Genomic DNA, 13,007 nt, shown 5'->3' on the forward strand with positions numbered 1-13,007 from the left:
TTTCGCTCTATGTGTGTGTGTGGTTCGTCTTCAGAGCGTTGTCGCCGCTTCTTCCCCTTCCGCCGACACACGTCACCAGCACCCGCACGCCAGCCCAGGCCACCCTCACCCTCTGGAACAAGGGTTGGTCGGCTGGTCGGTCGGTCGGTCGGTCGGTTGAGCGGTCGCGCGACGACCCCCGCGTGTGTTGCTAGTGTTGCGGAGCGCATTAAAGGCAAGGGCGGTGATATAACGACCGCGCACTGCCAGACATTAGATGCAAACGGACTGTCGCGAAGTGAGGATGTCCAAACGTCGGTCGTTGCGGTGCGTCTAAGCAGCAGCAGCAGCACAATAAATTCTCGTGTCTCTTTGGAAGGTGGTGTGTGCGCGCGCCGTGCATATTGACTTCGCCGTCCGACTGGTGGGCCGCACACACGCACGCAGCTCGCGCGGGACCAGTCTCGACGCTGGTAGTGGCCGCTGCGAGTCAGTCTGTCAGTCAGTTCCTTGCGAGCCGGTTCGCTCGTTCGAGAGCGCGCACGCCTCTATGACCAAAGTCCAGCAGCACCGTGTTAGTCACCGTCGTTTAGCCGCGGTTGATCGTTTTGCGTAGAATAATTTTTGCACCGTGAGCTTCGGTAGTGCAATAAGTGCAAAACGGGCGATAGTGATATAGTTTAAAACGAAGCCGATACACCACTGTTTATAAACTGTGCGCTGTGAAGTGAAGGAGAATGACAACATAAACAAACGATGTAAACAATCGTGTGACAGTGTGGAATAAGCAAAAACAAACACGACACCTGTGTTCGAAATAAACAAATCGAGAAGCAACGGAAAAGGAAATACAAACAAGAAAATTAAGAAAAGAGGAGAGATCGTTCGGGAAGATTGTGCAATAAAATTAATCATCAAATCAAAAAGGAAATCAACATAATTTTAAGCCGTGAAGCATTTAGCTGGAAATACGCTGAAGAGACTGTTAACAAGACAAGTGAACAAGAAAATACTACTGCATTTAAATCATTCGTTTTATGGTGTGTCGAGCAACACAGAACTGTATTTTTACTATTTTAAATAAGTTGACAAAAAAGTATATCAAAGCTCAGTGTTTAAAGTGACCGTTTATCGTGCGGTAGTGTTGTGAATAAGCCGGTGAAATAAAATCACACTTCGGGAGATACAAAAAAAAAGGAAACCCTCCCCGGCAATTACGGAACGCATCCCCAGCGAGAATACAACCCCGAAACGTACAAGGATAACACCGGAAGCGAAAGCGCGATCCGCGCGAGAAGAAGCAGTTCGTGAATGAAATTCAAGCCCGTGCGCGCCACTTCTTTTATTCTCGCGGGCCCAGCGTACTTTCATCCTTGCGGCCTCCGTCTGAAGTGACAACAGGAAGACGGTAGAGAGACAGTGTCCTTTTTTTTTTATTTGCCACAAATTCCGAGGGAATTACGAGGCTGTGCTAGCTTCTCTTTTTTTCAAACACGGGGTGTTAATTTCTTTCCTATTGCAAATGCTAATTAAGACGGGCGCGAACTGAGTGAAAGACGAACGCCGGAAAACGTGAAAGGATCAGCTGTTTTTTTTCCTGAGCGAGTGATTTTACGATTAAACGTGCATTTTTGTTCAAATCATCTTCTTTTCACCACCCGAAAGTCCTCCGATGCAGCGACCGTGTCTCTCCGGTGAAATTGATCGTAAAACAGTACTGAAAAATGTCCAAGTGACGCTTGGCGCGGTGTGAAAGTTTTTTTGCGAGTGGAAAACTAAGGGAAGCCCAAAATCAGCTGGGCTTTCATGTTGGGCCCCCCAAACTCCCCAACCTGGTCAGTGTGCTTTTGTGCCCGTAGTGTGTGAGGTGTGTATGTGTGGGTACTTAAAAAAAGGAAGGAAAGAAAAGTTTTTTGTGACAAAACGGTGAAAAGAAAACAAACTAGGTCGAGAAGACGGTGTGCGTGTGTGTATTAATTGTTGAAGAAAAACCCCGAAGCGGAAACCGGCACAAAAGCATCATCAATCGCCAAAATGAGAATCAAAATGCCAGCAGTTCGAATCGCACAAGGTATTTATATGCAAGGTGTTTTTTTTTTTCGCTGTCATTTAGTCGTCTAGTAAGCGTTTCGGCAGTCTTCGGTCAGGGATCAGCGCTCTTCACGGCGGGCCAGGATGGACCAGATTTTAAACAACTAACCGCTCTGGGACGGTTCACGAACATGTCGAAGCTGTCCTTCGGATTTTCGGCTAGTTTTCGGCCCGAGTAACGTCGAGCATGTGTGAGATTACACGTCCATGAGAATCCTTGTGCGTGTGTGTGTGTGTGTGTGTGGGTAAGGGTAATTAATAGGACTCGAGGCGGTGTAGTAGGGTTATGGTCGAACTTTGGGATTTAGCTCGTGCCGCAGGACACTTCATCGGAAGATAACACCCCAGGAGGAGTTTTCCGGAGATGTGTCAATGTGCTATGCTCTATTAGTCGCTTCTTCTCAGACGGTGTGAGTGTGTGTTGATAAAAGGGATCAATACGAAGCAGTTTGAATAAGTTCTAAAGAATCCTTAAAAATTATTTCCATTTAGCAATCGATTCACAAACCCATTCACGGAATATTTAAATCTCCTCAGTCACCCCTATTCGTTAAAGTCCCATCAGCAAAATAAAGCCATTATTACCATTATACAGGCTCGATCATGCATAACCGAGCGGCACTTACAACACGTTGCATTATCCGTTAATTCGTGGCACGAGCACAAAACCCATCAATGGACAATAAAAGGGTTTCTTTTCTTTTAATCGCCTTCTTCAGAATAGCTGCCTTCGGAAGGCAACAAAAAAAAAACCTCCACTGAAGGTACCCGACCGGAAATGACCGTCGGTCAGTTGGAACCGGCGATACAAGAAACCCTACCCATGTTTTTGTAATGTTCTTCAGCAAGGAAGACTCGTTCCCCTGTAGGGTTTTCTGCACTGCCAGAATTATGACATGGACATGTGGGCAATAGGGAGCGTTTTTTTTTATTCGCGCAAGACATATCAACTATAAGCGCGCGTGACCACAAAGGTCCAGTCCAATGACCCATAACCCCTTTTTTGAGGTGCTTTTTTGACATCTCTCTCCCTTATGCCAGATGTTCTGGTTAGGGTTGTTGGTTTCTTGGCGTAAGTCTTCCCTTGTTGAGGTCGAGACAAAGCTGTCAAGAAACGAGTCCAAGTGGTCACTTCTTTGTCAGAGTGAACGAGTCTTAAGATTTTCGAAAGTTATGTAAATTTGAAGTCACTTTGGACTACTTTCCACCTCGTAGTGACACTTGCTGTCGGTTCTGGAACATTAAGACATTCTTCTCCATTTCCTCGTTCACCACCTGTACAGTTAAGAGAAGACTCTCGATGCATCTGCGAAATGGGTTCGTTGTTTTGGTTTTTTTTGTTTAGTATCTGCTTATCAAGCTGTTTTCAGTCTCGATTCTACACTACTGATGCATATACTACGCGCATAAGCATCCTTAGAACACTGTCAACAAATTCTTGCTGCCGTCACGCAGCTAACAAACAATCTCATTGACGCAAATCACAGTTTGAACAGCTAAAACGCAGAGACAGAAGCCTTCGGCAACAAAACCACGGCACGTGCCCCCATGTGCTACAGATCACACAAAATGGTAGCTGGTGGTGGCTCAATGACTTGATCGAAACAGTTTTCCAAGACATCATTCGGCGATGTCGAAGGCTTCGGCCCGGCCAAACCGAATCGACCGGTGTATGTTTGTACAACTTGTACACCGTGCAGGCCTCCCTCGCCCCGACAAACGGTTCGGTTTTTCATTAACCTTCAACGGGGACACACGAGGACAGGCTGGACTGGCCAAACAAAAGGCTTGACACGGTACGCGCGTCATTCCAGCAGCTCGGGAAGCTGGAACACGTACCGATGACACCAAGCCTCTCGGGTCCGCTTGTGTTGACACAAATGTATTGTGTTCTTCTTCGGTATCGGAAGCTGTTTTTGGGGGGAAAATATTGGAAAACTGAAGAAGCAAAGAAAAAAAACTTCCAAAAGGATGCAGATAAGCCATCGATGACGACTGCATGCGAGACCACCCAGTGTTTGCGGACGAGACCTCAATTCTTGTGATGGTCACCCAACCTCACCCAAAACACAGGACCACCCGGAAGAAGTTCTTTAACCTCTCGCAGAACAGGTTTAAGACAGACGTCTGTGTTTTATGGTCCTCTTGAACCCTTGAACGCCCTAGTTTAGGACATCTCCAAAACCAAGATGCGCGCTTGTATCCTTTTTTTTCGCGCCACACAACAGACACACACACACCTTCGGAGATGTACGTGTTTCTGGTTTTACGTACATGATGCGTAACCCAAAGTTCAAGTGTTCTCGTGTGTTCTACGGTACCGTTTTCCACGCTGTTTTACGATCTCCGCAGCGTCATTGGCGCCTGCGGAAAAATTGCCAAACGACAAGTGACTACGGTCACAGCTTTTCCCTGAGTCTTTTTTTCCTTCTTCTCGCTAGTTTTGGTATTATTTATGCCGATCGATTCGCGTCCAACCACGTCCAACCGTGGTTCGTGACCCAAACGGTTCTTCGGGTCAATCCCACTTGGCACGCCATCTTCAGGAGTCGAGCGTCCTGTTTCCTTACCCCAAAAAAAAACCCCTTCACAGTAGCGTATGGACATGGTACCGTTGGAAGTTGGAAGCAACTTGGTCAGAAAGAGAGCTTCCAGCCAGGGGAGTCAGGGCAAAGTTTGATCGATTCTTGTAATACAATTTATCCACCGAGAAGGACACACAGGCGTCCGCACACACACACACACACACGTGGTTCGGTCTTCCTGCGGTATGTTACGGTCACGTTCCTGGTGTCGGTGGACAATCGGCAGTATGGTGGGCTCCGGTCCAATTTGTACCGTCCAATCAAGGACTCCCGGGCACACCTGGCATTCCCTCCTGGGAAGCGTCCCGTCAGGACACACATTCACAGGACACATCGAGCATCATGGTAGCATGTATAGGAAAACTTTACCCAACAACCAAAACCCTGGCTGATTGGACCATTCCAATGCCCAACTTGCTGGAGGTGGTAGAAAAGATTTAGATGAAGATTTTCCAAACTCCTGCCAGGGAGTCACCGGGTTTTTTTTTTTCTATGGTCGGTTCCAACCGTTCTGTGTCCGAATGGTGTGTCTTTTGGTGCGCAGTTGCTCGCCTTTCCTTGGGTTTTGTCCCCGTTACCTCGTCCTGAACTCGCCGGGAGCATCTATTTCGTGATGGCCACTCGAGCTCACCTTATCGTGACCCCAACCCCGATGTTGTGGAAGGAGTGTATCGTCTTCATCGTCCGGTCATCGTTCCCCTTTATTTGTGTCTCATTTTTGCTGTTCCACGTTCGGAGCTCGCTCTCGCTGTCCGTGGTTTGAGTGAGGCTTGAGGATTTGAGCGAGGGCGAACGTTGGTTTGGGTGGTTTGTTTGGTTGGTTGTTGGTATCGATTAAATAGAAAGAAAGAAATGCGAGGGAGCAGCAGGTCCAGCAGGAAAAACCAGCACACCCATCAACAACAACGGGGCGTCGCGTGGGTGACGTGTCCTCCCGGGAGTCATCGTCGCAGTCGTCATCGTCCACTAGCGAAGGTCCTCGTGGTGTGGTTGTTTGTTCGGTATCTGCTCGCTAGCAACCCGGGACACTTTTAAAGGGGTTTTGTTTTACTCTCACAAGCTTACCCTTAAATTATGAAACTTCAAAATCTCAGAATGAAATTCTTTTCCCACGGTTTTACCAATGTCCAGCGCGCAGGAATTCCAGCGCTGCATTCCAACGCATGCATTCCGAACCTACAGCCGGAAGTCCCACATTCATTCAATCAATTTCTTCAAATCACACTCACGGTGCAGTGTGCTCGAGACGCACTTCCCTAGCTTCCGGTTGGTCAAACTTCAATTGACCACTTGTGATGCGTTTTTTTCTTCCCCTTCCATCTCTCACAATCACATCTGCTAGAACTTCCCGAACAACCAAAAAGCAAAACAATGCCCGCACTTCCACCGTTCCGAGATGCGAGCGATAAGGAAAGAATTTGCGTTGTTCCATTGACGTTTGCTGCTAGGGATGATGACTTCCCCTTTCGCTGGTGTTCGGCAACAGAAGAATGGCGACCCCTTGCCGCTTATCTCGTGGGAGCTCCAATTATTTGCCTTAATTCGCAAAACTTCAATTCGCCTCTATGCTAATTGTGTTTTGAGCTGGGCCAAGCAAAATTATGCTCTTCCAAGGCACCGACGGAAAACAAAAACCCTTTTTTAATCGTCATCGATCATCCCCGCGCGTCTGAGTGTGAGCGCAGAGGTCCAGTTTGATCGTTAATCCTTCCATTCTCGACTCGGTGGGTTTGTATTGTTTGGCCCCTGCGTGGACCAAGGGACCAAGGAACGAAACAAAAGACCCCGTCGAAGGAACGCGAAGAACTGGCCCAAGGACGGACCTGGCAGCAAAGTTTGACAAGAGGGGCCCGGGACTTTCGTTCGGGTTTCGGGAGAAAAAAGCGGGATGTGATGAAATAATTATACATACACATGCCCCCTTGCAAGACGGCGATCGAGACAATGCGTGACCAGACCGGAAGAAGCGGAAGAACTCGCTCGCTGCGCATATGAATGAAGTGATTTCTGTCAGCCGAAGGCGACCTTTGCTTAATTTGAGGTCAAGATTTACCTTTACGTTTCCTTTGACTTTTCTTTCTCCTCTCTCTCTCTCTCTCTCTGTCCGGGATTCGAGTTTTAAGACGCGCTTTAGAGTAAGGAAGGGTTTCGAGGGGGATGTTTTTTTTTGTTCGCCCATTTGCTTTGTGCTTCATTTTCCCTTTCGCTGCCTTCGAAATTTCGGTTCTCGCATTGGACACGGTGCGGAGTGCGGTCCAGTTCTACACGGACGGTATAATTTCGGTTTCGTAATTCAATCTGTTTGCACAACCAGGACAATGGACACGTTGGGCTGCACGGACACGAAACGAAACGGCAATGCTTCACGGATGTTTTGATCGCGCCATATCGCCGGTTCGCGGGTTCTTGGTGCAAATGTTTTCCGGATTCGGGGACTGACTTTTTGACCTTTTGCTTTTAAGGGATGGGTTTTTGTGTGACGTGAAACGGCCGTCTAGTGGTTGGGATTCCGGTCCGGCTTGTTCAAGAGTCTCACTATGTCCCAAAAGTCTGGACATTATTGCTCAATCCCGTGTGAAGGATCGAACCGTTTACTATAAACTCCTACCAACTCCTGTCAATTATCTGTCTACTACCAGCTTCTAACTTCGACTGGGGATACTTTGCGCGATTCCGCAACCCAACGGGTGCGTCAACAATCTATGCAAATCACTAACCCTCCACCGGTTTCCCCCACCGGACCGGATTCCTTCACACCCTCGCGCGGGTTCGGGCAGCGATTGATCGGTGATTGATGAAATCATTTCGCGTAATTGAACGCACATCGAGCACATGAGCTTGCGCCCTACGGCGGTAAGCACCGTCAGAAAGGCTAATAACGATAATTAAGTCACAGACACAGACAGGCTTTCGGGCGAACCAGAAGAATCCGTTCGACCGTCGGAGCATGGAGCCCCAGGATACAGCGGGTGTGATGCTAACCAGGGGTTGCACGCTCGGTGAACTCATGGTTGCGCTTTACCCTTTTTGCCTTGTGCACGGTGCAATTTGACCGAAATTATCTCATCGTCATCATGTCCAGCCGTCGTTGAGGGTGGGCTGGTTGATTACTCACGGCAAGGGACGGTCGAGAGATTAAATACACCGGAGTTACTCACGGCTCTGGATCTGTTCCTTGCTTGATTGAAAACGGTTCAGATTCGCTAGAATTGCATTCCACAATTCTAGCGCTACGATTGACTCACAGCTCGGTGGGACTTTGCTGCTTCTTATTCTGCTGACAAGACGCGATCGATGACGATAAACGTACGAGGCAACAAACCCGCATTATCTGACTTCTGACTCAGAGTTCCGATGTCACCGATGTTCCCGAGTCTGGAGCTTCACGCGAGCGAAATAGAAAGGGGGGCCCTATGGTATCTTCGCCACCGTCAGTGCCATCAACAGTCGTCGTGCAAAAATCGTTAGAAAAAAAAGCAATTGTGACCTACTTAACTATAGCCAATGTGTGTGTGTGTGTGTGTGTGGGTACGAACAGTGAATGTGCTTTTGTCATAATCGTCTTTACCCCGTCGTCGTCACCGTTGTCGCCGTCACCTGGATGACCTCGTTGTCAGTAGTTGGGCTCGTTTTTTTTTTTTTTTGTGCGGGCCCTCGAACGCGCTCCAACATTTGTCACCATCCGAGTTGCGTCCTCTGCGAACGAATTCTACACGCGCCAGCACACGAAACTCGCTTTTTCTCGAAAGGCCAATGAAAATTTGACCAACTGCTCCGTATGTTTGATCACCCCGAAAGTTGACGATCACTTGCGTCATCCCGTGTTCGTGCGTACTAGCCAAGCTGTCAAAACATGGACACCCCCGGGGCCAGTGCCGATCGCCCACCAGCTAGAACAACGCCTCGCACTGACGGACCTGTTCCTAGGGTTCTTGCGCCGTGTCGCCCGAGTTTTGGTTTTGGGCCGCGCAGGTCCAAGCAGGGCGCAGGTAATGAGCAAATATTGGTTTAATTACAAAACAAACGAAAAAAACCCGACGCACGTTGACGTGGCGAAGAGGGCCCCGAAACTGCCTGGAGAAAATAGCGCGCTGGCCTCGTTTGTGTGCCGTGCAGTGTTGCTCGCGTTGCCCTTCCGGACCGGGCCCGTTTATGACCACTTGCCAGCCCGATGGTGATGTCGAAGTCGGCCTTGTTTTCTACGTACGAACGCGCGCTTATCGCTTAACGGTTGGCGCTCCCATACACCCCCAAAGGAAAGCGGCGCAGTTTGTGTTCTCGTTTGCCGTAAGCTTCACCCACCAACATTCTGGACTCCAGCTCGGTCCGCTTGTCGCTGTTGTTTAATTTCATTCGCACAATCGGTATACAACGGCAACGTATGCCCGCACACAACAACGGGCGTCATTCTTTGCGGTCCAAGACCCAGCATAAAGGTTGAGGAATTGTTCCCTTTTTCGGTATCGCTCGGGAGTGGTCCAACCCTCCCGATCGGATCATCATCATTCGTATTGTTCCATTTGCGCTATGTGTATATGTCAAAGTCGCCCACTCCGATCACCTGGCCAATCTAATTGCGCACTCAAAGGGAGAAGGGGGGTGAGTTTTCAGTTCGTTTCGTCGTCAAAATTGCTCCGTTTGGGGTAATAAATTTCCACAAGGAATGGACCTGGAGACCGGTTAAACGGGGGGTGTGCCGCAAATCTGTGATCGTCATCTGTCGTTGGCTCGCGATCGTGAAGCGAGCTACGATTCACCGTAAATCTGCCGGTCGCTACTTCCGTCCTCGGACGGAACTGTTCGGTGACCGTAATGTGATGTGTGTGTGTGTGTGTGTGTGTGTGTGTGTGTGTGTGTGTGTGGAGTAAAAGGGGTTGGAATTGAAGACAATTCGTTCCATTCTTTGATGTGCTCTATTTATTCTGCCGGTCATTCGCTCGGCCAGGCCAGCGTCAAATGAAGCGTGAAAAATAATGGACAAAAACGGAGAGGGTCTTGGTTTTGTTTTAGTTTATGGTATTTTCACGGTGGCTAAGAGCGAGCGCTTTATGATTGTGATAAGAAAACATTATTTTAAATAATATTTTTATAAAGCGAGTTTCTAATTTTTGAAGACTTTTTTTGCTGGAAAAACTCTGCAGTCTGGACTCGGTTAGATTCAATTTTCCCTTCTTCCCCAGTCGGTTGACAGCCCAACACTGCCCAAATGGGCCCCACACAATATCGACCAAGCGCGCCAGGTCCAACACCGGTTACTTAGCCACCTCACCGTCCTCTTCTTCCCTTCCACCACCGAATCCTTCACCTGCCGCATCATCGTTCGCTCAGAGGGGTTTCTGTTATTCTCGTGACCATGGCCGGAACACGTTCGATTTCAAGTCGCATTTACACCGTCTTACCGTTGGCATGGTTTTGTGTGTGTGTGTGTGTGTGTTTCTTCACGCTTCGACTGCTTCCGGCGGCACATGCCACGCTACACCATGGCGCACGTAACCGCAATACGAACTACTATTTCGGTACGGCGGTACTGGCCAGGTGCGGCTTACACGAGCAGATATAATAACTGTGAATATTTTCCGCTTCATTAGAAATATCGGCGACGTTGCCGTAGTCTGCATCAACATCACAATCCCGCAGGGTAGCGTACGTGGCGTACTGACCTCCAGAGTTTCTGTTCGATATTTGAGGGAACTTTAAATCAAGAGTTCTTATACACCTTTTAAAGCTTCGCGCAAATCAAATAAAGTAGTTATTAGAATCTGATGCACCAAGAACGCGAACCTGCATTGCAATCATCCTTCTTTGACGTCACAAGCGCATAAGGCATCATACGATGCAGCACAACACCGACAAGCCTTACCGAAGAATTCCTAATCAGACTGAATCAACCCGTACGAGGACATCGTTCTGTTCCCGACCACAGACAACGAACAACGGAAGACAGCTTCCCAATGTTCTCGTTCGCCAGAAGGTAACGAAAGGCTTTTAATTTTATGTAAATTTTGCTCCTTTCGCATCGTACGCATCAGAATCGCTCCTGTCACCGGCCCATTCGGTGGCAACCGTTTTCTTTAACGCGCATATTTGGCTTCCTATTGATGCAGCTCGCTGCGCGCTGGTACCGTGGCTTATTAGCGACCGAATCGACGGCACCGTTTCTCGGTCACTTCTCACGGTCGCATCCGGAAGACAAGACAGGTGGGCCTAACCTAACCTATCATCACAACATTGTGGAAAAGTTGGGTGGAAGCACCTAGTCCTAGTTGTGCTTCTTTGTTGAGCGGTCCTTTTCAACTTTTTGGGGACAAACTCCACCGACTGTTTGATGTTTTTGGGCGAGATGCGTCGTCGTCGTCGTGTGGTCGCGAATTTGTCGTCATCATCGGCGGCTGAAGAATGGTCGTACTCACGTACACCAAAGGCCGGAACTAATAATAGCGGTAATCGGTGGCGAAAGATTGTCCCTGATACGATGCGGATATTGGACGAGATTGGATATTGAAGATATTTCAATAAACGGACGACTAGGAGAACACGCGTCTGGAGTACATGTGGGACATCAAGCGATGAGGTCTTATAGGCATTGGAACACTTATTTTTCAATTCTTATCAGCTCCAAAGGGTTTGAACGCACTGATAACTCGCCCCGATTTCAACTCCAGTAACTGCCTGATTGGGTCCACTCCAGTATCTCGCTATCTCTCTCTTCGCTTTCCAACATCACATCACACAAAATGTCCGATCAAATGCCCTCCGAGGCCAATTAATTCCAAGTCACACCTCAATCGGCTTTGTCATGTAAAGTTACGGCTCGGGCTGGTTAGCATCGGCATTGGACACAGGCGTACCAAGGCGCGAATCAAATTGCTTGCCCTAATCTGGACGCGACTCTTACCTCGTTTGAGGTCCTTGCAAGTTCCCTCTCTCGCTCTCTCGCTCACTCTCTTTCTTGGACCAGTTGGTGTGCTAACAATGGGTTTGTATTTAGACCAGGGTGGAAACAAGTCGTACAGCACTGCTGACTAATTTGAATACTCGTCATGATGGTGGGCTGCACAAGTCACTCAGTTCGGCCTCCGGCAGGAAAGCCCTGCTGGGGTCTGAGCCACTTCTCGAGTACGGCTGGCTCTTTCTCGCCCGACGGTTCGTTTAATAAGCTCAGCGCCTTATGTGCTGCGTGTCGCATACGTTCAGCGCGTCGTTGCGCGCCGTTGTTCACGGGTGGTCAAAAAAGAACTACAACATCCCCCCGGTGGTGGTGGTGGGCCGTTAGGGGTTGTTTCGGGCGTGTATACGCATGTGTGTATGTGTGTTTGTCAACACGACCAAGCTCGAAATGAACGCTTTTGATTGGCTCGGCGCAGTCGCAACGCAGTGTCTAGTGGTGCGATTGGATCGGTCCAGGCGAACCGGGCCAACCCCGGCGGGGTGTGATTGATGGCTCGATGTTTTTGGTTTGCTTTCTCAAGAAACCGTAAATCCAGTTCACCGTGTTTAGGCACCAATTTTGGAACGAGTAGTTTGCACTCAGATGAAAGCAGGTTTGACGAGGATAAATTGATCGCGAAGGACCTCACGATCTGGTGTCGCCAGTAATCGATACGGCACCTGTGTTCTCAGAGCGTCAGAGTGTGGGCAGTGTGTGGTGCCGAGCCAAGTGCGCGTGCCACTTTCGAGAAGGTTACGCAAATGTGGCGACTCCGTCCTCCGTCGCCCCCCGTTTCGTTGTCCATCGCTCGGATTGGAGCGATCGAAATGCGAGTAGCGCATCTCGGTCGGATTGGACCCGGTTTCACGAAAAAAACCGCAGTTGGCAGTCCGTCTGGCGACACTGGCCCGGCCAAAACCGCACCGCGGGCAATCGAAGCGTTAGGTAACCGACGACACTGCAACCCGGGCGATCGATTACACCGCAATTGGCCAACAGTCGGCAGTTGAGTTGGTTTTGAGCTGCGTTCACTGATTTGTTCTAGATTTTATAGGTAAAGCATTCCTTCATTAATCTTTCTCTTTCTAATTTTCTATTTCCAGGTGAGTACGCTTCTTTCAACCTACTACTGAGCGAGGATTTGTGAGTATATCTTCGAACATGGTTTAATTAGTGAAACGTTTCCCGTTCGCTGTCAAATCATTATTTGCTAAAAGCAACCGAAACTACTCAATCCAATTTTTTCCGCTCATCCCATGACGATCCAACTGAACATTCGCCCTCCTGGGGCTCGTTATAACGTTACATATTTGTACAGTACGTGAGCATATCTGGCGTCAGCTTTTTTTTCTACACCCACTGCGTATATTTTTGCTCATTTGGCTGGTTTGACTGGCTGCCTGCAAACTTCCCATTGTCACCGA

At 48.8% G+C, this 13,007-nt stretch overlaps 1 protein-coding gene across 2 annotated transcripts in view; it reads left to right on the forward strand.

Moving 5' to 3' along the window:
- Nucleotides 1–243: 243 nt before the first annotated feature.
- Nucleotides 244–13,007, forward strand: part of LOC118506210 (B-cell lymphoma/leukemia 11B) — a 61,893-nt gene continuing 49,129 nt past the window's right edge. For both annotated transcript variants that reach the window (XM_036043028.1, XM_036043029.1), the window contains exon 1: nt 244–2,050. In XM_036043028.1, coding sequence (XP_035898921.1) covers nt 2,014–2,050 — 37 coding nt within the window. In that variant the 5' untranslated portion in view covers nt 244–2,013. The remainder of the gene's footprint in view (nt 2,051–13,007) is intronic.

The sequence above is a fragment of the Anopheles stephensi genome, chromosome 2 (assembly GCF_013141755.1).
Source record: "Anopheles stephensi strain Indian chromosome 2, UCI_ANSTEP_V1.0, whole genome shotgun sequence".
Classification (NCBI taxonomy): Eukaryota; Metazoa; Arthropoda; class Insecta; order Diptera; family Culicidae; genus Anopheles; species Anopheles stephensi.